Source organism: Nycticebus coucang, chromosome 6 (assembly GCF_027406575.1).
Source record: "Nycticebus coucang isolate mNycCou1 chromosome 6, mNycCou1.pri, whole genome shotgun sequence".
Taxonomy (NCBI): domain Eukaryota; kingdom Metazoa; phylum Chordata; class Mammalia; order Primates; family Lorisidae; genus Nycticebus; species Nycticebus coucang.
The window spans coordinates 73871266-73897703 of NC_069785.1; the positions used below are offsets into that span (position 1 = coordinate 73871266).

At 36.6% G+C, this 26438-nt stretch overlaps 1 protein-coding gene across 6 annotated transcripts in view; it reads left to right on the top strand.

Moving 5' to 3' along the window:
• Positions 1 to 26438, top strand: part of LRRC49 (leucine rich repeat containing 49) — a 164002-nt gene that overhangs the window by 69334 nt on the left and 68230 nt on the right. For all 6 annotated transcript variants that reach the window (XM_053594799.1, XM_053594800.1, XM_053594802.1 and 3 more), the window contains one exon: positions 6350 to 6411. In XM_053594799.1, the coding sequence (XP_053450774.1) occupies positions 6350 to 6411 (62 nt within the window). The remainder of the gene's footprint in view (positions 1 to 6349; positions 6412 to 26438) is intronic.

Genomic DNA, 26438 nt, shown 5'->3' on the forward strand with positions numbered 1-26438 from the left:
ATTGGCCAGAGTAACGAGAAATACAAAAGAAAAATCTCTAGTAACCTCAATGAGAAACGATAAATAACAACTGATCCCACAGAAATACAAGAGATCATCTCTGAATACTACCAGAAACTCTATGCCCAGAAATTTGACAATGTGAAGGAAATGGATAAATATTTGGAATCACGCCGTCTCCCTAGACTTAGCCAGGATGAAATAGTGCTCCTGAAGAGACCAATTTCAAGCACTGAGATTAAAGAAACGATAAAAAATCTTCCAACCAAACAATGCCCTGGTCCAGATGGCTTCACACCAGAATTCTATCAAACCTTCAAGGAAGACCTTATTCCTGTACTGCAGTAATTATTCCAAAAAATTGAGGAGGAAGGAATCTTCCCCAACACATTCTATGAAGCAAACATCACCCTGATACCAAAACTAGGAAAAGACCCAACCAAAAAGGAGAATTTCAGACCAATCTCACTCATGAATATAGATACAAAAATTCTCAACAAAATCCGAGAAAATAGATTACAGATTATCATCAAAAAAGTCATAGATCATGATCAATTAGGTTTCATCCCAGGGATGCAAGGCTGGTTTAACATACGCAAGTCCATAAATGTTATCCACAATATTAACAGAGGCAAAGATAAAGATCACATGATCCTCTCAATAGATGCAGAAAAAGCATTTGATAAAATCCAGCATCCTTTTCTAATTAGAACACTGAAGAGTATAGGCATAGGTGGCACATTTCTAAAACTGACTGAAGCTATCTATGACAAACCCACTGCTAATATTTTACTGAATGGAGTAAAACTGAAAGCTTTTCCTCTTAGAACTGGAACCAGACAAGGTTGTCCTCTGTCACCTTTACTATTCAACATAGTGCTGGAATTTCTAGCCAATACAATTAGGCAAGATAAGGAAATAAAGTGAATCCAAATGGGAGCAGAGGAGGTCAAACTCTCCCTCTTTGCTGACGACATGATCTTATAGTTAGAGAACCCCAAAGACTCAACCACAAGACTCCTAGAAGTCTTCAAAAAATACAGTAATGTTTCAGGATATAAAATCAATGTCCACAAGTCAGTAGCCTTTGTATATGCCAATAACAGTAAAGATGAGAAGCTAATTAAGGACACAACTGCCTTCACCATAGTTTCAAAGAAAATGAAATACCTAGGAATATCCCTAACGAAGGAGGTGAAGGACCTCTATAAAGAAAAATATGAAATTCTCAGAAATGAATAGCAGAGGACATTAACAAATGGAAGAACATACCATGTTCATGGATGAAAAGAATCAACACTGTTAAAATGTCTGTACTTTCCAAAGCAATCTACCTATTCAATGCCATTCCTATCAAAATACCAACATCATACTTTCAAGATTTGGGAAAAATGATTCTGCGTTTTGTATGGAACCAGAAAAAACCCCGTATAGTTCTTAGTAATAAAAATAAAGCTGGAGGCATCAGCATACCAGATGTTCGCCTGTACTACAAAGCCATAGTGGTCAAGACAGCATGGTACTGGCACAAAAATAGAGACATAGACACTTGGAATCGAATTGAAAACCAAGAAATGAAACTAACATCTTACAACCACCTAATCTTTGATAAACCAAACAAGAACATACCTTGGGGGAAAGACTCCCTATTCAATAAATGGTGTTGGGAGAACTGGATGTCTACATGTAAAAGACTGAAACTGGACCCACACCTTTCCCCACTCACAAAAATTGATTCAAGATGGATAAAGGACTTAAATTTAAGGCATGAAGCAATAAAAATCCTCCAAGAAAGCATAGGAAAAACACTGGAATATATTGGCCTGGGGAAAGACTTCATGAAGAAGACTGCCATGGCAATTGCAACAACAACAAAAATAAAGAAATGGGACCTCATTAGACTGAAAAGCTTCTGTACAGCTAAGGAGACAACAACCAAAGCAAAGAGACAGCCTACACAATGGGAGAGGATATTTGCATATTTTGAATCAGACAAAAGCTTGATAACTAGGATCTATAGAGAACTCAAATTAATCCACATGAAAAAAGCCAACAATCCCAAATATCAATGGGCAAGAGACATGAATAGAACTTTCTCTAAAGATGACAGATGAATGGCTAACAAACATATGAAAAAATGTTCATCATCTGTATATATTAGAGAAATGCAAATCAAAACCACCCTGAGATACCATCTAACCCCAGTGAGAATGGCCCACATCACAAAATCTCAAAACTGCAGATGCTGGCGTGGATGTGGAGAGAAGGGAACACTTTTACACTGCTGGTGGGACTGCAAACTAGTACAACCTTTCTGGAAGGAAGTATGGAGAAACCTCAAAGCACTCAAGCTAGACCTCCCATTTGATCCTGCAATCCCATTACTGGGCATCTACCCAGAAGGAAAAAAATCCTTTGATCATAAGGACACTTGTACTAGACTGTTTATTGCAGCTCAATTTACAATCGCCAAAATGTGGAAACAGCCTAAATGCCCAGCAACCCAGGAATGGATTAACAAGCTGTGGTATATGTATACCATGGAATACTATTCAGCCATTAAAAAAACTGGAGACTTTACATCTTTTGTATTAACCTGGATGGACGTGGAAGACATTATTCTTAGTAAAGCATCACGAGAATGGAGAAGCATGAATCCTATGTACTCAATTTTGATATGAGCACTATTAATGACAATTAAGGTTATGGGGGGGAGGAAAAGCAGAAAGGATGGAGGGAGGGGGTGGGGCCTTGGTGTGTGTCACGGTTTATGGGGGCAAGACATGATTGCAAGAGGGACTTTACCTAACAATTGCAATCAGTGTAACCTGGCTTATTGTACCCTCAATGAATCCCCAACAATAAAAAAAAAAAAAAGAAAGAAAAGTCTGCAGTCACACTGATTCATTTGCCCCTGTGGGTCAACTGGCACTTACTCCTGGCATCTTGCAGAATCTTTTCTTTTGTCTTGACTTTGGACAGGTTCATTACAATGTGTCATGGAGAAGCTCGGTGAGAGTTGAGGCGACCTGGGGTCCGATATCCCTCTGAAAGCAGTGTGTCAGAATCTTTGGTGATATTTGGGAAATTTTCTTTTATAATATTCTCTAGTGTGTCTTCCATTCCTCTGGGGCATTCTTCTTCCCCTTCTGGGATTCCTATAACTCATATGTTGGAACACTTCATAAGGTCCCATAATTCTGACAGTGACTGTTCCGCTTTCTCTCTCTTCTTTTCTGCCTCTTTTACTATCTGAGTTGTCTCAAGAACTTTGTCTTCTACCTCTGAAATTCTTTCTTCTGCATGGTCTAACCTGTTGCTGATACTTTCCATTGCATCTTTAAGTTCCCTAATTGACTGCCTCAGTTCTTTCAGGTCTGCTATATCCTTTCTATATTCTTCATATCGTTCATCTCTTTTTTATTCTGTTTTTGGATTTCCTTTTGGTTATTTTCCACTTTATTAGCAGTTTCCTTCATTGTTTCCATCATTTCCTTCATTGTTTTCATCGTGTGTATTCTAAATTCCATTTCTGTCATTCCTAACATTTCTGTATAGGTGGAATCCTCTGCAGTAGCTACCTTTTGGTCCCTTGGCAGGGTTGTTCTGGACTGGTTCTTCATGTTGCCTGGAGTTTTCTGCTGATTCTTCCTCATGAGTGATTTCTTTTATCTGTTTCCTTGCCCTAATTTTCCTTTCACTTCCTCTTGCTCTTTAAGTTCCCGTGCCTGTGGACTAAGGTTTCGATGAGTCCTTTTGGTATAGGACCAGAAGGATGAGAAGGTTGTAAAGCAAGAAGGGATGAATGAAAGAATGAAAAAAAGAAAAGAAAATAGAGAAAGGAGAGGGGGTGGGTAAAAGGAATATTGACAAAAGGAAGAGAAGCACAGAAAGAGGGAGACAGAGCAATATAGGTGTACAGTAGGGTACTTAGATACAACCTTAAAAAAACCCCAACCTCAGGGGGTGCCCAGTTGGGTGGTTCCCTTGAGGTCAGCAACTCTTTGCTAACCTGGTCAGACACAGTACCCCACCTCCACCAAGTTGTAAGGAAAGACAAAAATGCTATAAATCAAATCAAAACAAGCATACAGGAAACTTTATGGGATAAAAGTGGGTGAAAAACCAAATAATAGGGGTAGAAACACTAGCAAAAATGAAGTTCCAGTTATTGAAAAGGGCAGTGATGGGAAATTGTATTTAAACTAGAAAACTGCAGAAAGAGAAGAAAAAAATCTGTACAGAAAAGGTTGAAATTAAAAAATGAAACAACATCAAAATAAAAAACAAACAGAAAAAAAACAAAAACAAAGCAGTATATATATATATATATATATCTTGTTGAATATTGTCTGGGCAACAGGTGGTCTTCTGAGGTAGGAGATGTTAATCACAATGCTGATACAACTGGAGGCCTCCGCTGATTTCTCAAACCCCACAGGGTAGACACCCTAAGTCTCTCTTCAGCCCTCTTAAAAGGCACTTTAAGCATCTAAATTGCTAAGCAGGAGCTTTCCCAGGAAAGTGCTTGTCGCTGGAATCACTACTGAAGTGGGTATCCACTTACCCAGTGTGCCAAAACTGGTCTCACTCTGCCCCTGACGGTTAGGGCTTAAGGCGGCTCAGTCCCTGCCTTTAGGCTGCTTAGTCACTAGGTTACTAGCTCCCACCCGGTCCTTGCTCTGAAACCCTCAGGGCGGACCTTGTTGGGGCAGTTCTCTCACAATGGCTCCCTGTAGCCCACAGCCAAACACTATTAGCTCCATCCGTCCAGCTCAGCGGCTCAGTCTGGGGCCCCATACAACACCCAAAGTTCTTCACAGTCCTGCCCAAACTCTCCCCAAGGCAGTTCAACTGAGTGCCAAGTCCAAAAACACCGAAACAGTTCACAGATAAGGCCTTTCCGGTTTGCAGTCTCACTGCTGCTGCACTTTCAGCTGTTGGCAGGATTAGACCAATCGAAGACACGCAATTACTTGACAGTTTTCCACTGTTTTTGTCCTCCTCTTGGGGTTCAGAAGTCTCTTGCTGACTCCCTGTATCCTCAAAGGGATGATTATAGGCAGATCCCACCAGCCAGAGATGCCTGGAGTCTTAGCTCCCCAGACTCACAGTGCCCAGATGCAAGGAAGCTGTTACTCGGAGCCATCTTGCTCTCTCCAGAATTAGTAATTTTTAAAAGTGGGGAAAGAAAAGAGGAAGTTGATGACTTACAGAAACAATAAAACAAATTTTGATGTAGGTTTAAATATTGATCACAATAAGATATAAATATGTTTATGTTTGTATTATTTAAACTCACATAACTGGGAATTTCTGTAACTGATACTATCATTAAAAATGAGAAACATCTTATATGAGAAGTGGCAGTATGTAGTATTTTAAAGAGCAGAGCACTAGAAGGCAGGCTAACTAGAATCTTGTCCTCTCTCAGCCTCTAGGACAGTGTGTATTCCTGGGCTACCTTCCCACCTCACCCTCATCCTGCCCCTGTAGGAACCTTGACTGTTTACTTTTCTCCATGAATAATGAAGTTATAGACTAGGTAATTAATAAGCTTCCTTTTCAGGATTCTGTTATCACATACATTTCAGAAGCTTTGTGTGTTTTTACTTAATGCAAGTAAGTAACTTTATTTGTATTTATTTTGTGATTTTTAACAATCCTTTGGGCCTGAACACTATTTGTGAATGATGACTATTTAAATAGCAGGGTGTCCTTTTGGGGTGCATTATATAAATATAACAGGGTAGGTTTCCAATTGTAAGAACCTCTGATACATGTTTAGATTGGGAATTGCCCTTACAGTGCCCTTAAGTGACATTTACTATGATCTGCTTTTAGTTTTATGGGGAGGGAATTATCCGTATATTGGTTCATTTGTAACTGAGTGGTGTATTTCCAAAGGTTTGAGCATAATGAGGTAAATAGCTTTGAAATTCTCACTTGTGTTTAGAAGGCTAATTGTATAAATTTTAAATTTAAAGCTTTTGAATGTAAACGTGATTTTTAACGAATGTTTGATCATACTGTATTTGTGCTACAGCTGAAATGCTGAAGTAGCACTTTGGCATCTTTCCCAAAAGCATGCTTAAAGAGGTTAGCAGCAGCATCTCTCCCCGTCTTGGTGCTTTTTACCTTGCGAGTGGTGCAGCTTGCTCTGCGGATGTTCTAAAACCCTCCCATTTACTCTGCAGTGGAGAAGAATGGAGCTTAATGTCTAATAGAAATCAATCGTGTAGCAAGGTTGCAGTAAATAGAAATGACTATATTTCAACAGCTGAGTAGGAAGACATTTTCAATGTTTTTTACTTTCAACTATAAATTTCGGCTTTCTCTTTCCTTCTAGAAAGATGTGGATAATTTGCCCTGCCTCCAACGTCTGTTTCTCAGCTTCAACAATATATCTAGGTAAGTGGAACCTCCCAACTTGTCATTTATTAATAACTTAACTGTGTGGATTCTAGCATTAAGATTGTAAATACGTTGGAGAATTTTATTGCCATGGAAGATTTTAAAGTGGAAAATGATATGACAAAGTTCTTTGTGGAAAAACAAAGCTCTTGTGTGTGATATTACCTCTAATGCTAAAATGATGATATTAGTGTAACATGTGCTTTTTATTTTACTTTAGAGGTAGGCTTTTGTAAAACATGTATCTGTGGAAATTTCAATATCTATTTGGCTGTCCTTTGTTTGACATTCACTGCACTAGTCAGTTGAATTAGAACTTTCATAAATTACCATCTATAATTTATATAGATACTAAGCATTTTAAATACAGCAGGCTATATTTGTCACTGAGCCACTTGCTAATTAGGCCATAAGTGCCTTCAAACTCAGTACCCCTACTTACAATTAATGCTCCTAAGAGACAGTATATTAGAATATATAATATATAAATTTAATTTTCCAAAAATTTTAAGCATATCATCCTTTTTATGGGTCCTTTAGCATCAATGTAGATTTCAGAACTAGAGCTAAAATATACATTCAGACTTCTCAGTGCAAAAGGACCCTCACTTCTTCCCTAAGTTTTTCATTTTCTCCTTCCCTCTTGGCACTTAGTTTGAACTAGGCTTTAGAAGTACCCTTCAGGTCTTTAGTTTCATTTCTAGGCTGTTCTTTGAGCCTGCTTTCATAAGAGAGTAAAAATTAAATTAAAAGCTTTAGAGAATATCTCTTTCTGAACTATGTCTGGGCTTCTGTATTAAAAAAAAATAAGCTTCGTTTTTAGTGCAGTTTCTGTTCATATCTTTTTTGTTCTCTGTCAGACTTATGTTTTAACCCTATCTTCCTATACTATATTTCTAAAAGGTAGAAATTATCTAAAGACGGTGAGCTTTGCATATAGGCATTATTTCAAAGAAAATACCTTTAATCTTTCTCTTTTTTATCTTCTGTGAAAAAAAGTATTAAAGTTTTCTAATAGACTTTTTACATTCTTCTCAGTTTATAATAAATGCAGTGTTCTAGCTGCCTTCTTACCTTGTTGGGGAGGTAGAATTTCTTTACATTGGCAATGGAAGGGACACTCAATTTTCTGTAGGGGATTTCTCCCTAAAAATCATTAGTAACTATGTAGAGAAGATAGTTTTATTCTTATAATATGTGTAATATTATCTGTTTATGATGCGGCAAGCCTCTAGATTTCCCCAACCTGTAGTGGAACTCATTACTTCATTTACTTCTTGTCTTGATTATAGAGAATAACTTAAAGAGAGATATACATTTGGTAGATACAGGTTAACGATGTTTCAGTCTCCAGGGTATCTAAATTTCTAAATTCCTAAACTCCTGGCTCTATAGGAAGTTGGTTTTGGTTGTCTGTATCTGGGAAATTTTCTTCCTAACCTGAAAGGGAGTTTTATCCACCCTGCAAAGTAAAGTTAAGATTAATGAGATTAATACTTATACTTTTCTTTAGAAAGCATGATTTCTTAAGAAACAGAGGTAGAAGTGAGTGACCAATTTCAAGGCTTTCATTCTTTCTGCCCTCTCTGTTTCCATATAGGCTTTCCCATATACCTTCCTCTCGTGTTTCCAGCTGATTTGCTTTTAAGGCAAAGTACATTTTTTGTTCTGTCCTTATTGCTGCTTGTGGTCCAGGAGATTGTATAGTGAATATATTGGTTTTGAGTGGGGAGCAATCAGAGAGAGCAAGCCTTGAAAACATTTCTGTGAACTTTACTGAAGACACAAGTATCTCAGATAGCTGGGCTATCAGATAACCTGTAGAGATAGCTACAGTGTATTTTCAGGTCTCAATTGTTCTGTTATATTCTGGCCTAATAGAACTGCCAAGTTTTATAGTGCCAGTTTTCTGGGACCAGTTGGGCTGAAGAATTTGTATCTTTACTAAGTAATATAGCCAACTTAAAAATACTTTAAACTTTAGGTCAAAACCTATCCTGTTTTCAGGGATTCAAGACCATGAAAATAAAGATGCAGTAGAAAAATATCAGAGCTTTCCACACATCCTAAGTACAAAATATTGTTTCATGAAACATTTCCAGTGTTAATTATATACAGTTGTGTCTGTGGATACATTTATATCTGTATTATTTTACTATAGATGTTTAGAAACTGGGTTACAATGTAAATATGTTTCTTGTACAACCACATGGGTGGCGTTTAAAGCTTTAAAAAGCTTGAAAAATACTGTGGGATCTTGCCACATGCATTCATAGCTTCTTATATTTCTACTGTTATTGCAATGTTCATAGTTTATTTTACTTTCATTTTAAATTGTCCCTCTATTAGACTGTAAACTTTACAAAGAAAGAATATGTCTACAGTGTTCACTACAGCCTCTCCAGCATCTAGCATGTATATGCTCTTAATAAAAGAATTGCTAGTATATTTTTAAAAATTATGAGAAACATAATTCCTCAAACAGAAAGATATTTCTGTGTGTCCTAAGAACTTGTTTTGATGGGTACTCTTTTATGTCATTACTACGTCATTTGGATCATGTTTAAAGCCTGTGAGGTTTAAAGCCATAAGCAACCAAAGTTCTCTTGGCAGTTTGGACTTCCAGGTCAATTTATTAATTTGTCAGTAGGATCTTTCTCAGAACGTCTAGAGAAATTAAATTTCATTTATGAAAAATTTCATTTATGCAGTGGGGAGAATCAAGGGTGGGTCAGTGGGCGTGGTCTGTCCCAGGCAGGGTATAGGCAATAAGGAGCTGCAGTGCCTGTAGGGTATTTAAAAACAATAATAAAGGGCGGCACCTGTGGCTCTAAGGAGTACTGCTCCAGCCCCATATGCTGGAGGTGGCAGGTTCAAACCCAGCCCTGGCCAAAAACTGCAAAAAGAAAAAAAATAATAATAATAATAATAGGGTGGCACCTGTGGCTCAGTGAGTAGGGCGCCGGCCCCATATACTGAGGGTAGCGGGTTCAAACCCAGCCCCGGCTGAACTGCAACCAAAAAGTAGCCGGGCGTTGTGGCGGGCGCCTGTAGTCCCAGCTGCGTGGGAGGCTGAGGCAGGAGAATCACTGAAGCCCAAGAGCTAGAGGTTGCTGTGAGTCCTGTGGCATCATGGCACTCTACTGAAGGAGGTCAAGTGAGACTCTGTCTCTACAAAAAAATAAAAATAATAATAATAATAAAACACAATTAATATTGCTTTTTATTATTAGCATGCAGTGAAATTTCTCACCCAGGTTAGTGATAAAGTACTCCTCTCTGTCAGGGAGGACCTCTTATATCTCCTTCCTTACCTTAGTAAGGCAATGTTATTTAGAGTCAGCTTTCTCTTATGATATCACTAAACATTTTAAACTATGTTTTCTTTTTTTTTTTTTCATTTGAGAAAACAGTGTGGTAAGTTCTGTAATGACCTTTGTTAGTAATTATAGTATGGTTGAAGGTCATTGAACCACAAGTTTTGGGGTGTGACTTTTTTTTCATCACCATTCTCCAGGACAAGATTATCCTCCAGGCTATTTTCAAAATTTTACTGAAAATGGCTTATAATTTTCCCTTTATCAGGAAGTCATTCTCCTTGCATTTTTGTCAAGCTGTACATCAACCTGGTAAGTCACCCTATTTGGGTTATATTTCCAGAAAAGAAACTATTTCTACTTAGGAAAGTCAGAGAATTCAGATTGCCCTGCTGTTGTGTTATTTAGTACTAGTTGGTATTTTAGGGAGCAATTTATTTCACCAACCTTCAGAATGAGTTGGTATTTATTACGAGCTCAATTTATTACATGGTGTTCCTCTAGTTGAGATATAGGACTTTACTCTTGTACCTTCCAGGATTGGAAGTGTCACTTAAGTCTTTCTGGCACGAAGTGAATTCATTTTCCTTAGTTCCAGTTTCTGTTAACATCATGCTGTTAGAATGCCTTTACTTTTCCTTTGTTAATGGATAAACAACAATATGCAAAACTTCTTGCTAATTGAATAAAACAGAGGATATCAACTATTGACAGATTTTTTTCTTACTACCTGTTATGAAAAAATTTTAAATTTAAGAAATGACTATATACTTGTCAAGAAAATTTTATTATCATGACCCATTTATCTATTTAACTGCTCTTACGAGGTGTTTACTAAATGGTTGACATGTTACTCCCCTTCAGACAAACATTGAATTGCATTTTTCTAAATATAATGAGCATCATCTAAGGAGGGCCCATAAAAGCAAGTTCTAAAAATAGGGGCACTTTTTTTCATCTATTGCTGGTTTCCCTCCTTTGCTGTGAGCAAAATCTCCTAAGTATATAAAGCATATATTTTAGTTCCTTAGTAAGTCTGACTATACAGCCTAGCTCTAGCTTTTAAATTCTTTCAGACAGAAAATAAATGAAAAGAGATAACCATAACTAATGATAGATTTGTTCCACTACTTCAGAAATACAAACTTTGAGGTCAGATAAATTTGTTTTATCATCATCAGGGTTGATGTAACTATTGGATTTAAATTTGTTTTATTTAAAACATAGCACATTTATTAAAGTAATTTATATATACTCTTCATTGTATATCTCATTTCAATATTAGCTTATTATATAGTGCTATTTTTCTCTTTAGGGATCAAAAGAGGAAGTTATTCTAAAATATTATAAAATAGAAAAATATTGAGAATAAACTGACTTTGTTTTCTTCGTTGTTCTTAGGACATTTAGTTTGTTAGATGACTGTGTTCTGGTTGTACTTCTTTGCACTCTAGTATAATTTTAATTTTTATACACTAAGGATTCACAGTTTAATTAGCTGATTTCTTTACTCTTTATCTTGTGTTGTAGTCAAAATGACTTTTTATTTCTGCTGGTTTAAGGTGTGTTTGTTGAGCTCATGCTAGACAAATTACTGACTACGGATGGGATAGTAACATCATATGCTCTTGTTAAGTGGCACTATTATTGAACATATTGGAGATTTTCTTCTGCTGGAAGGGAACTACCTTCACATAATAGAACTTTGAAATTGTAAGAGTATCCTATTAATTTCTTTGTAAATAAATGAATATTAGCAATCTACTTCTTTATATTCATTATACATCTTTAATAGTATTTTACATAATTATACATTTTTTGCTTTAAACTAGCATTTTTAAGTGAACAGAGTACATTTTCTCTATAACTTTTAATTTATTGACTTGTATACAGTATAGAGTTTACTGCCAAGGGAAAATTATGTAAGTAACACAAACGGAGCTTAAAGGATTTATTCAGATGTGTTACCAGGGAGCACCTGAAAACCAGGTGACTCTCTGATTGAAGTAGAATCAGAGTTTTTAAAGGGTATTGGAAAGTCAAGTATGTGACCTTGTGATCTTACTTTATGTAGCAGTTTTTACTTTACCCACCACTCATTATTAGGTGTTTTCAGTTTTCACACCTCTTGCTTGAAGTCTCAATGAATGTCAGCCCAGTGTTTTCTGAGGAGAGTTTTTGCAAGCTTTGCAGTTTATCAGAGTCAGAGTCCATGGGGCAGCAGTGGTAGGCCGTAAAAAAGAAAGAAAAGAGGGTAAATGTGCAAGGCAATGGGGAAACTGGGGATTTTCTGTTGTGTTTTATCATTTGTATTACCTTTGAAGGACAGAAAGTAAAAAAAAAAAAATCTATAAATAGCAATTACTTTTTATTATTATCTTATTATTCTCTCTCAGCTTCCATAATAAGTTAAAGTATTAATTCTATAGGTACAAAAATACCTCTAAATGCTTTATGGATTTTATTTTTAACATTATGAAGTAGAGAGTGATAACCATGTGTGCTCTCCACTTGCCTTATGTAAGTTGTTGAAATAAGTCTTCCCAAATTATAGTTATTTTCAATTCAAAGATTGCCTTTCTTCAATGGACATAATTAGTAAATTAGAGGGTTTCTTCACCTGTACCTTCTCAAGCAGCTTATAAATACATACAAAATTTTGAAGTCAGGAAAATTGCATATACTCTTACTATAATTTTAAGATTTTATTGTCATTCAGGTTATTGTGTGCGTGAAAGAGAGATTTTCTAAAAAGACGGTATCTTGAACCAAAATTAAACTAAGGCCTTGAGAGCAGGCTGTTTGTACATCTTGTTTCAGTCTGGGTTCACACATACTTAGTTGAGAGGCTGGCAGTGGATTAGCATTTTTAAAAACATTGACATACAAAAGGTCCTTTTGGGATTTGATGCGAAAGCCCTACAAGTTGTAAGACAATTTTTTATTTTTGCTGCATAATTTTAAAGGGAAGCACCTTGATCCTTAAAATTACTCATGATTGAGTGGTTGTAGAAACAAACAAGAATGATAAATTGAGACCAATATATGTTATGTGATTTCCTTTGTATTTTGTTCTATAAATGCAAGGAAATCCAAAGTATATTAAGAAACAAACTTAAGATATAAATAAATCAAATCCAAAGTATATTTAGAAATAAACATAAGATATATAAGTAGTCTTTTTAGTGTTATTTCTTATAGAAATACTCTGCAAAGGATTTAGAAGTAGTTTACAAAAAAACAAACATTTAAAACAAAGGTAAATGAATAAGAGCCAAATACAGTAGAACTTCTGTAAGTTGATCACCCCAGGGACTATAAGAACCTGAGCAACATACAGAGGTGGTCAATGTAAGAAACTAGGCCTATTGTAATGATGCATACATGTGGTCATGTCCAGTCTATGAAAAATAGGTCAATTTAAGGGAGCTGGTCAACTGTGGAGGTTCTACCATATTGAAATGACTTAACAAATTAGTCATGTAATTTTAGAGAAAAAAAAGTTCAAAATAAATCATGCCAAAACCCCAGATCTATACTTCTATCTACAAAATGTTCAAGTTTGATCTACTGCAGGATCTTTTGTTTATCCTTATGATGCAATGCAAACCCCAAATAAGGAGAATTATTTCCTTTTCTGTGACCTCTATAATGCCTCTTAGAGTACAACAATATTTGTCTTACGTATGTCTGATTAGGCCATGTTCAACTTACTGTGGCATATGACACATCTGGCACAGAGTAGACACATAGTTATTATTGGTTTTAATTAATGAATAAATGCAACCAAATTTTAAATCTGATGTTTTTCAGGATTTGTAGATAATTCTTAACAGCCTTGTTCAATGGGTTATCTTATTTAATTGTCTGAGGATTCAGTTTTGCAGCTAATTTATCATGGCTGTCCTTTGGGTAATAAATCTGCTAAAAAGTAAATAAGATAAAGAAACCAAATTAAGATTATTTTACACTTGAGTTGGATTATTGGTAATGCCTGTCTCAAGATCTTCCACACCAAATACTCTCTTCAGTGGTTCAAGATCTTAGAGGTATGCCTTTTTAAAATCTGAGTAGATTTAAAGTTGCTTCTTGGAGAAAAAGAGATAACTACTTCAGGTATTTTCTAAATCATCAGATGCCAAAGGTAAGCTAGCCCTCCATTATAACAAAAATATCTATGGTGATTTATCTTTAAGTAGATGTTTTTATCTGTAAGATAATAGCTGTTTTAAAGTCTTTGTCTACTAATTCCAGCATCTGTATCATCTCTAGTAATGTTTCTAGTCATTTTTTCTCTCATGAATATATGTTACAATTTGTTGCTTCTTCCTCATCTGGTAATTTTTTATTTTTTCTGAGCATTGTGAATATTATGTAGAGAGAATGAATGCTGTTATGAATGAATGTTGTTATGAATGTAGTTGAGAGTCTGGATTTTGTTGTTTTAATTATTAATTATTGAATTTTGTTCCAGTAACTTCTGGGGAATAAGGTTGATCCTGTTAAGGCTTATTTTTAGTTTCTTTTTTAGGCAAATCTATGTGTATAATGATACTTATTCCAGAACTAAAGTAATAAGTATTTATATCTATATCAAGATTTCTAGATTATAGGTGAGCTGATTATTTGCCTGCAGAATTTCTTACATTAGTATCTCTTGCTCCATTTATTCTGCAGAGCTATGTGACAAAGGCCAATGTCACCTGTATGTATGGGGAGATCCCTGTTACATGGCAGGAACCTCAAATTTTTAGTACTACTTTTGGAGTGTATGTAGGAACTGCTTACGCAACTGTACCTCCTTTGCTCCAGAAAGGAGAGAATTGGGGCGGGGGGGAAGGGAGAGAGAGAGACAACAGGAAGAAACTCAGACCTAATATACTTCCTGATATACACAAATGTAAACTTTTTAATGTAAACAAATCCTCTGTGAGGAGAAAAGGAGATCTCTTAGCCAATTACTTTTTGGAATGAAAACAAATGTTTCCAGATTTTATTACCCTTTGAAATGTAAATGTGTGGCTCTGAGAAATAATTTCTATATTGCTCTCAATATCTCTTATCTGTTCAATCACCCATTAACCCAGTTGCCAATTTTCTTAGCTCAGAAAGCCCTCACCATGCAGAAACATGAAAATGTTCACATTGTTTCTTGACATGGAGTAGCCCTACATCTAAGGCACAGCCTTTCTGGGACTTCAGATGTATAATATGGGTCTTTGGTGAGGTCTCTTCTCTCTGTTTGGTTGGAATGCCAGTGTCTCTCAGCTCCATATGTCCCATAGATCCTCTTTTCATCTCACAGCTCCTTAAAAGCTGTAATTTGCTAGGCTTTGTGGAGTCTTATCTTGATACCCCATGCATGTGTATCTTGATATTCAGCCAGATACTCAAGAAAGTTCTATGCAGACTTCTGGAGTTCACAAGATTCCCTTCTCTCCACTGTCCTCTTGTGAACAGTTGGCCCTCTCTATACATGGGTTTTGTGTCTCGAGAATACTTTTGATCTGTGAGTTTAGTTGCAGGTGCAGAACCACCAATAAGAGAAGCCAACTGCTTTTATTGAAAAAAAGAATCCACTTATAAGTGGACCAGTGGAATTCAAACCATATTGTTCAAGGGTCAATTGTAATTCAAAAGCTATATTGACTTATTTAGGAATAAATTTATAAGGATATATTTCTTTGGAAGCTGGGGACTTTTGATGTTTGAAGGGTAATCATACCTTTCTCTTCTCCAAGTTTTGAGTCGTTGAAAGATAACAGGAATGGGCGGCGCCTGTGGCTCAGTGAATAGGGCGCCGGCCCCATATGCCGAGGGTGGCGGGTTCAAACCCAGCCCGGCCGAACTGCAACAAAAAAATAGCCGGGCGTTGTGGCGGGCGCCTGTAGTCCCAGCTGCTGGGGAGGCTGAGGCAAGAGAATCGCGTAAGCCCAAGAGTTAGAGGTTGCTGTGAGCCGTGTGACGCCACGGCACTCTATCCAAGGGCGGTACAGTGAGACTCTGTCTCTACAAAAAAAAAAGAAGTTAAATAAAAAAATAAAAAAAAATAAAAAAAAAAGAAAGATAACAGGAATCAGACAAATGGAGTTCAAAATAGCAGAATACAATTTAGATATGTACCTATGAGCCTTTCCTAATACATTTCTCCTGAATTGGATTTTTGAGTCACTCTGTCACTAGCAGAGGAATTGGAAAACTGAAAGCTGCTTCTCTGGGAGGAATGGAGTTGAATAGAACATCCCCATCCTGGAGACTAACTGGTTTAAAAGAAAAAATAAGAAAACCCAGGATCAGTACATATGCACAATGACTTTCTCCCATTCTCTCCAATCAGATAAATCACTTCTGCTTTTGAGACTTTATATTTTAAGAAACATGTGCATGTGTGTTATTAGATAGGTTGAATTTTGTTTCTTTCTCCACTTTTTTTTTAATATTAAAGATGACTTTTATAGAGAGCTGAAGCTTAACTTGGTTAGGAAGGAAATTGCCTGACTTGAAGGGTACTGGATTTGTTTAAAATAAGAGGGTTTTTTCTTCTTTAAAAATCTTACTTACGTGCAAGAAGAGAGCTGGGATTCTCTGTAAGAAGGATTCTTCTGGATTCTTGCCTCGAAAGGGAGTGAAATAGGCTTGTTTATCCTAGGTGCACATGAAGGTCACAGTGACTTAATTGTACGCCCCAAAATATCTTGAGGGATAGTTCAAAACTGCCAATTAGTCTCTGGGCATTGTTTTGTGTTTTTAATTTTTTTTTAATTAACAAGAGTTGTATAAATTTATGTTAAATAACATGATACTTTGATATATATTATATACATAATAGAATGATTAAATCAAGCTAAGTAACATATACATTACCTCCATATTTATCTTTTTGTAATGCAAACATTTAAAATCTGTCTTAGGGCTAGGCACCTGTAGCTCAGCAGTTAGTGCTCTGGCCACATACACCAGGGCTGGCAGGTTCAAACCCAGCATGGGCCTGCTAAACAGCATTGACAACTACTAAAACAACAACAAAATCTGTCTTCGCAATTTTCTTTCTTTTTTTTTTTTTTTTGTAGAGACAGAGTCTCACTCTACGGCCCTTAGTAGAGTGCCGTGGCCTCACACAGCTCACAGCAACCTCCAACTCCTGGGCCCAAGCGATTCTCTTGCCTCAGCCTCCCGAGTAGCTGGGACTATAGGCGCCCACCACAACGCCCGGCTATTTTTTGGTTGCAGTTTGGCCGGGGCCGGGTTTGAACCCGCCACCCTTGGTATATGGGGCCGGCGCCCTACCGACTGAGCCACAGGCGCAGTATATAATACATTATTATTAAAAACAATCCCCATGTTGTACGTCTCCAGAACTTATTCCTCCTGTCTAACTGAAATTTTGTATTCTTTGACAAAGATCTCCCTGTTACTCCTGTCCCACCCAGCCCCTGGTAACCACCATTCAACTCTGCTTCTACGAGGTCAATCAAGTCTTTTAGATTCAACATATAAGTGAGAGCATGTGGTATTTGTCTTTCTGTGTCAGGCTTGTTTCACTTAGCATAATGTCCTCTAGGTTTGTCCCTGGTATCACAAATGACAGGATTTACTTCTCTTTAAGGCTGGATAGTATTCCATGGTGTGTGTGTGTGTGTGTGTGTGTGTGTGTCACATTTTCTTCATTCATTCATTCTTCTGTGGATGGACACATAGGTTGATTTCCTATCTTGGCTACTATGAATAATGTTGCAGTGAACGCAGGACTGTAGATATCTTTTCAACATACTGATTTCATTTTCTTTGAATATATACCCAGAAATGGTATTGCTGGATCATATGGTAGTTTTACTTTTAATTTTTCCAGGAACCTTCCTACTTTTTCCCATAATGGTTACACTAATTTACATTCCCACCAACAGTGCACAAGGGTTTCCTTTTCTTCACATTCCTCACCAACACTTCTGTCTTGTCTTTTTTTTTTTTTTAATTAAATCATAGCTGTGTACATTAATGCAATCATGGGGCACCATACACTGGTTTTATAGACAGTTTGACACATTTTCATCATACTGGTTAACATAGCCTTCCTGGCATTTTCTTAGTTATTGTGTTAAGACATTTACAGTCTACATTTACTAAGTTTCACATATATCCTTATAAGATGCACCGCAGGTGTAATCCCACCAATCCCCTTCGCTCTGCCCACCTCCCCCCCTCCCTTTCCCCCTATTCTTTTTTTTATTTTTTATTAAATCATAGCTGTGTACATTAATGCAATCATGGGGCACTATACACTGGTTTTATAGACCGTTTGACACATTTTCTTTTTTATTTATTTATTTATTTTATTAAATCATATCTGTGTACATTAATGTGGTCATGGGGCACCATACACTAGTTTCATAGACTGTTCGACACATTTTCATCACACTGGTTAGCATAGCCTTCCTGGCATTTTCTTAGTTATTGTGCTAAGACATTTACATTCCACATTTGCTAAGTTTCACATATGCCCTTGTAAGATGCACCACAGGTGTAATCCCACCAATCTCCCTCCCTCTGCCCACCTCCCCCCTCCCTCCCCTCCCTTTCCCCCTTTCCCCTATTCTTAGGTTGTAACTGGGTTATAGCTTTCATGTGAAAGCCATAAATTAGTTTCATAGTAGGGCTGAGTACATTGGATACTTTTTCTTCCATTCTTGAGATACTTTACTAATGCCTTGTCTGTTTGATGATAGCCATCCTTAGAGTTGCAAGATGATATCTAATTGTGGTTTCAGTTTGCGTTGCCTTGATTATTTTTTTCAGATACCTGTTGGCTGTTTCTGTGTCTTCTTTTGAAAAATTTCTGTTTGGGCCCTTTATTCACAAAACTATCTTCTTAAGGCTCAAAAATAAATTGACAATGTCAGTTAGAGACCATAGTTTTTAGTTTAGGAATCTCCTGGGAATCACTAAGTAAATCTGTAGGCAAGTTTAATAGTATTTTTCTGACAGTTTCTTTGAACTTGTTTTGGAGGCTTGCCTTTTCATGGGTATTGGCTTGTTATTTTTCAAAATGACCTATGTCAGAGGTTATGAGAGTGATGCCATTTTTTTAATTGCTTGGTGGGTTTAGCATCTAGGACTATGATAGGGATATCCAGAGGATGTTTCTTTTTCACCTCACTAGTGGTAGCTGGTAACTGATCTTCCTCCTTCATATCCTTTACTATTTCATTAAAATATCTTCTCCATTTCTTTCATCTATAGAATTCAATTTTTTTTCCTTTGGTTGTTGAAGAGCACTGATTATGCATTTCTTTGTATAATACACCAAATACAAATAAGGTAATGTGGAGAATGACAGAAGTTAAACGTATGGCATAAGCATATAATGACAGAGAATACACAGAGACATAGTGACGGAAACATAAATCCTGTAGCTTGTAGGCAAGCCACCAGCGTGAGGATCACAGTCTATCACATAGTAGCTCTGTCATAGAGTGCTTCATTCCTGATTGCTCTGGCAGAAGTTTCTGAAGAGCCTCAATGCTCAATTATGTCCCTGGACCACCAGTGTTAACATCACTGGGGACCTTATAAGCCCCACCCTAGACTTACTAGATCAGAAGTGTCATTTTAAAAGATCTGCAGGTGATTCAAATGCACATTACTCTCAGGGAAGTGCTGCAGCAGAGGATTCTGATATAGCTTATTTAGCTCAGGTGCCCGTTGGAACTAATCACTGTGGCCAGGGATATCCAGAACATACTGAGTACTCAATCCTGAGTCATATGTTCCCTATTTCCTAGGACACTGGGGATAGGATCAGTTTGTGGATTGGGTTTACTACAGGAAAGAAGTTCTATAGTAAAGGGGAAGGGAAGCTTTGCAATAACAATAGATTTCTATTAAACTTATTTCGTCTTTTATGTCTTTACTCATAAAGACATATGAGTAAAAGCTAGCTATTAGACTAGCTATTCACTAGCCTCTTCACTTTTGGTTATTTCATCCCGTTTCCTGGCTCTGTGTGTGTGTGTGTGTTTGTACGTGTGTGTGTTCTACTTCCCATCTCCCCCACCCATCCATGCCATCTGTCTGCCTGACCTAGATAACAGAGGTTCTTCCTTCTTCCACAGCATGGTTCTCTTGTCTCTTCTCAGATAGTCACATTTTTCAAATACATATTAGCACATTAGGCATAAGCACACACGCTGCTGCCTAAGTCTGACTTCATTTCATTACACTCTTGAGAGGGCAGTGTGCTTCCCCCACTGCCTTTCATTTTGTCACTAAAGCATTAATCCTTGGGGTCATGCCTTGGTAAGCTGTGAACTGTCTGTTAAAATGCATTTGTATTTATTAGAGGAAGTCATAATTTTAGCCTTCAGGAATTATAACTCAATTAGAATTTTTTGCATACAGAGAACAAAAGAGCATTATAACCCTTTACTATTATTATTTATTCTGATGCTCAAATGAAATTTCACCGATTTCTCAAGCTGGGTCCTGTTGTCTTTTGATATCATTCTTTGAGTACTTCCTTACCTTTTGGCACATCAAGATGTTCCAGGCTCATCTTGTACTTCTATAGTCCTGGCTCTGGAAATCAGCCATTTCTCTAAGGAGTTCTAATTTCCCTTAGTGGAGAATGGTGTTGAGAAACTGAGATTTGAGTGCTAGTTGTGCTCACAGTTATTGAGGTATTGTTTCTAGGCTGTCTTAGTGGATAAGAATTAGTGTATATGTGCGTGTTTATCTATTTATGTATATTAAAAACTACATGCAAAGGTTTTAGTTCTAAGATGAATAAATTCTGAAAATTTAGTATACAGTATGGTAACTATAACAATAGTGTATATGAGGAATTTGCTAAGAGAATAGATATAAATGTTTCAAACACGCACACACATACACAACTAGTAATATATGAGGTGATGGGTATGTGATCACTTTACAATGCATCATGTATGTATATCAAAACATCACATTGTATACCTTAAGTATAGTTTTCGTGTGCCAAAAAATAAATAGAAATCACATTTCTTTCCTACCAAAAGCCCCCACAAAAACCAAAAAATTCAAACCAAAACAAACCAAAAAACCTAACTTTGGCTTTATACTGGTATCTTAATGAATTCATGATGAATTCATTCTGAGACTTCCAATTATAACCTGACACTGTGGGGTTCATTTTAGCCATCCACCTCCCCTTCCATATTAATTGTTGCTTTCTGATGCTGACTCCCATTACATTGGATAATACATTTACTTATTTGCTCAGTCCTTAAATGTCTAGAAAATAGTTTCAGAATTACTAACCCATACTTCTGTGAGGGAGGAGGGGTACTATTAACCAGTGTTCAATGTTTATTTACACTGTTTTTGTCAGAACACTGTGTTCAAAAGTTGCTTTGGTTAGTTCTCCACCATTTTCATTATGATCAATCAGGTTCATTGGTTTCTGTTTGTATTCCACTTTATGTTGGTTTTTCCTCTCAAACTTGCTAATTTGGTATTTTTATATTTTTAATCTGTTTAGTAATAACATGGTTCTAAAACTCAGAGCTACAAAAAGATATCTCTGAAAGATCTGTCTCTCCTGCATTCCTTACCCATTTCAACCACTCCCCTTACCATTGTCTCCACTCACCTCTGAGGGTAACCAATCTCATCAGTCTCCGGTTTGTATCCTTCCCATGTTTGTTTTTTTGCACAAATCAGTAGCTACATATTTTCTTCTAGCACTTGTATCATTTCAATTTATACATTAGATCTCTGATCCATTTGGAGTCTATTCTTTTGTTTATTAATTTATTTTTTGAGACAGTCTCACTATGTTGCTCTTGGTAGAGTGCTATAGCATCACAGCTCACAGCAACCTCCAACTCCTGGGCTTAAGCGATCTTTTGCCTCAGCCACCCAAGTAGCTGGGACTACTGGCACCCGCCACAACACCCAGTTATTTTTTAGTTGTAATCGTCATTGTTTGGCGGGCCCAGGCTGGATTTGAACCCGCCAGCTCCAGTATATGTGGCTGGCGCCCTAGCCGCTGAGCTACAGGCGCCCAGCCTGGAGTCTATTTTTTTGGATGGTGTGAAGTATGGAGCTAATTTAAATTTTTTAACGTCGTCCCATTTGCCCCAGAGCGATTTATTAAAAAGCTCACATCTTTGTCCCCGTGATTTGGAATGCTATCTTTAATAACATTAAAAAGCTTATTTTTTGTTGTTGCTGTTGTTTTTAAGAGACCGGATCTTGCTTGTTCTGTTGCACAGGCTAGAGTGCAATGGCACAATCATACTTCATTTCAGTCCTGAACTCCCAGACTCAAGGGATCTTCCTGCCTCCACTTCTCCAGTAGCTGAGACCATAGGCACACACCACCATGCCTGGCTCTTTATTTTATTTTTTGTAGAGTTGATATCTAGCTCAGACTACTCTCCTGACCTCAAGTGATCCTCCATCCTCAGCCTCCCAAGGTGCTAGGATTACAGACATGAGCCACAATGCCTAGCCTGTTAAGTCATTCTATCTAAGGACAAGCAGTTTATTTCCATTTAATTAAACCTATTTTTGTGTATTTCAGATGTATTTTAAATTTTCCTTATGTAGATTTTGCATATTTCTTAAGAAGTTTATTCTTATGTAGTTTATCATTGACTTCTTAGGGTAGCACTTCTCAGTACAACCTTCTGCGATAATGGAAATGTTCTCTACCAGCTTTGTGCAGTATGATAACCACTAGCCACATATGGCTATTTGAATTTAAATTTAAAAATTTCAAAATTATGTAGTTCCTCAGTCACCCTAGACATGTTTCAGGTGTTCAGTAGTCACTTGTGGCTAGGGGCTACCGTGTTGGACAGCACGACTCTGTGGGCTTCCAGGTATGCCGTGTGTCATCTGCAAATATACTTTTACTTTTCTCCAGTTCTTACACCTGTAATTTATCTCTCTAATTTAGTTGCATTGGCTCTCATACCTTCAATAAAATATTGAATTGGAGTGAAATAGTCAACACTTATGCCTTATTCCTCATCTTAGCAGAAATGCCTCAGTGTTTCCACACTAAGTAAGATGGCGGGCTGCCTTTACAACTTTCATTTTTCTTTTATCATATGAAGACAGTATCCGTTAACTTTTGTTTTCTCAAGTGTTTTTTTTCAAAGATGAGAGCTGAATTTTTTTCAAGGACTTTATTAGCATCTATGGAGATATCCATATGATTTTTTTCTTTAGATTTATTAATATTTACAGATTTCTCAAAATTGAACAAATTGCATTTCTACAATAAATAACACTTGATCAAGGTATCTAATTTTCTTTAATAATGATATTGAATTTTACTGCCAGTATTTTATTTAACACTTGCTACAATACTTACAAGTAACATTGATCTATCATGTTCTCTTTTGTGAAAATAGGTTTAAGTGTCAATGTTATACTTCATAAGAATAAATTTTCATTCGTTTTCAATGTTCTAGAACAATTTATAAAGCATTGGAACTATCTGGTCTTTGAAGGTTTGGCAGAATTCCCTGGTGAAACCGTGTGTGTCTTTTCAGAGAACATAGATTGGCATCATATACCTGATTTCTTTGTAGGCCAGATGGTCTGTGTTTCAAGGACTTAACTGCTTTTCTAACACGAAAGCAGCCATAGACAATACATAAATGAATATGCTGGGCTGTGTTCCAATACAATTTTATTTATGGACACTGAAATTTGTATTTTACATAATTTTCACATATCATGACATAGCCCTTTTTTGACTTCTTTTCAACCATTTAAAGACACAGAGGCCATTATATATGGGGCATACAGAAACAGGTGATATACAGAAACCATATTTGGCCTGTGGGCTATAGATTGCCGACCCCTAGTCTTTCTTAAACACTTTATGTTTTCGAACATATGCACATACATATGTAATCATGGATCACATAATAACATTTTAGTCAATGATGAACCACGTATACAGATGTTCCTATAAGATTACGTCATGTACCCGAAAATTTCTTATCACCTAGTGATATAGTAGCCATTGAAATGTCATGGCACAACACGTTACTCATGTATTTTTGGTAATGTTGGTATAAACAAACCTGTTGCACTGCCAGTCATGTAAAAGTATAACATATACAATTAAGTGTAGCACATAATACTTGATAATAAATCACTGTTATTTGTTTGTCTGTTTACTATGTAAGTCACCCCTCAGTATCTGTGGGGGATTGGTTCCAGGACTCTCCAAGTTTATCAAAATCCACTGATGCTCAAGTTCCTTATATAAAATGGTGGAGTATTTGTATATCTTCCCGTATACTTTAAATCATCTCTAGATTACTTACAATACCTAACACAATGCCTATGCATCATTTCATACTTGTGGATTCAACATAGTACTTGGCACACACCAAATTCAAGTTTTTTTTGAATGTTGTAGAAATCTTTTTCCATATATTTTCCATTTGAGGTTGGTTGAATCTGTGGATATGGAACCCATGGATATGGAGGACCACCTGTCCTCTATTTTTATTGTGATTTTAGAGTATACTCCTTCTACTTATTAAAAAGGAGTTAACTATAAAATAGCCTCAGGCAGGTCCTTCAGAGCTATTCCAGGAGGAGGCATTGTTATCATAGATGACAGCTCCATGTATGTTAAAGCTGCTGAAGACTTTCCAGTGGGACAGTTGTGGTTTGTGGTTATAAGTATTCTGGGAAGAATGTATTCAGGGAAGAATTTTCCTTCTCTTCTACTTAGCCCCAAGTTTTGAGAGAGACAACATTTCTTGGGTAGTAGATAGAAAAGTTTTTGGTTATTTCATTGCATTTTATGGGTCTACCCCTTGTGGTCCCAGATTTATAGATAGATACCTAGTTAGACTCTCCAGCTTGGGTGACCCCCAGGACTTGTCTTCTGTCCTCCAGCTTTGAAGATCACGTAAACCAAAGCTCAAGTTCCCTGGGTTCAGCAAATGCCCACATAGCATAAAGATCAGTTTCAGCATCCTGTTGCCTCTCTGGGTTCCCACCTTTACTCTTTTCTTTTCTTTTTATCTGTGTGGTCATCATTTTTAAAAACAGGTCATGGATATACTTAAGATTTTAAAAATATGCTTTATTCAACATTTTTTAGTTCATCATTCTATCAGAAATTCAAGTACCTGCATTATGTGTTTTTTTCTTTAACTGTGCTTCAGTCCTTAATACTTAATTATATATTATCTTATAGATCTTTCTAGTTATTTTAAGTTTGTCAGTTGTGTATATTTCAGTCCACATGAACACCTTTGATAATTTATTCCACTGTTCCATTTCATGTAGTTCACTAGGCACAGAGTAACTATTCCATAAAATTCTCACTGATCAATATAAAATAAATGAGTTTTTCATTAAGATTATTTCAGAGCTCCTGATACCTTATGTTACAAAAAAAATTTATCTAAACTACCTAACTTAGAGGAGGCAAATTTCTTTTTTTTAATTTTTTTCTTGTTAAATCATAGCTGTGTACATTTGTGCAATCAAGGGGTACAGTGTGCTGGTTTTATATACAATCTGAAATATTCTCATCAAACTGTTCAACGTAGCCTTCATGGCATTTTCTTAGTATTTCTAATTGGAGAAATTTGACTAGTATTTGGGAATTGTTAGGTAACTATCTATATGACATGTGTGGAAATTTTATTTCTTTCTTTGTATTTTAAGTAGGCATACAATGGACTAAAATATTTTCTTCCTGAAATATATTTTCTTTTCCTTCTTGGTCACTAGGGACAGATTATTTCTGTATAGGTTCTTTAGCAGATAGGAAGCAGATGTGGCAATGTGAGGATACCTCTAGGCCAGGGGAAGAACGAATGAATGACTAATCTGGAAAAAGATTAAAGTGATATTGTGAGTTGAATGTCAGCCTTTGGACCAAAGTTCTCTAAAGAAATAAGAGCAACTGAATGTTCTTCACTAAAAAAAGAGAGGGAGAGGAAGGGAGAGAGACTGTTTTTATTTTTATTTTTATTTTATTTATTTATTATTTTTTTTTTTTTGGCCAGGGCTGGGTTTGAACCCGCCACCTCCGGCATATGGGGCGGCACCCTACTCCTTTGAGCCACAGGCACCGCCCGAGAGACTGTTTTTAAAAGCCAGTGTTTCACTCTACTTATTGTTTTATTTTTCAGGTTTATCTTTCTTTAAACAATCTGATTTTAACTTCCTTGATTAGGTTGGGTATAACCCTTCATTATCCTGTGTTTATACTTAAGAGTATTGTTTTATTTGGTTAGAGAATGTCTTTAAAATAATATGCACTTTTCAGTGCACTTCTAGGAATGTCTGGCATGTTTACTGGTCAAATGCTTTACAGATGGAAATGGAATTTTGTGCTTTATAGATGGAAATGCAGATTTATTTTTACTTTACTAAAACTATTCAAAGCATAAAGACTTTAGCCTGAGCATCAACACTAGCAGCTGATCTGGGAGTAGTAGCCAGGATAGTACCTGCTGAGGATCGCAATGATTTTCCCATTCCTGAAGTCTCTCTTTTTTTTAATTGTGCTTGACTTATAGACGTAGACCACATGGGCAGTGACAGATGTTTTAGATCTGTGAAGTACTTCATTATTACTACACTTACTGAGCATTCTGTTTTCTTCTCTACATACAAACATGCTTTATACTTCATTTAACTAAGGTACTGTTTAGTTTTATGTGTCACACCACCCATTAT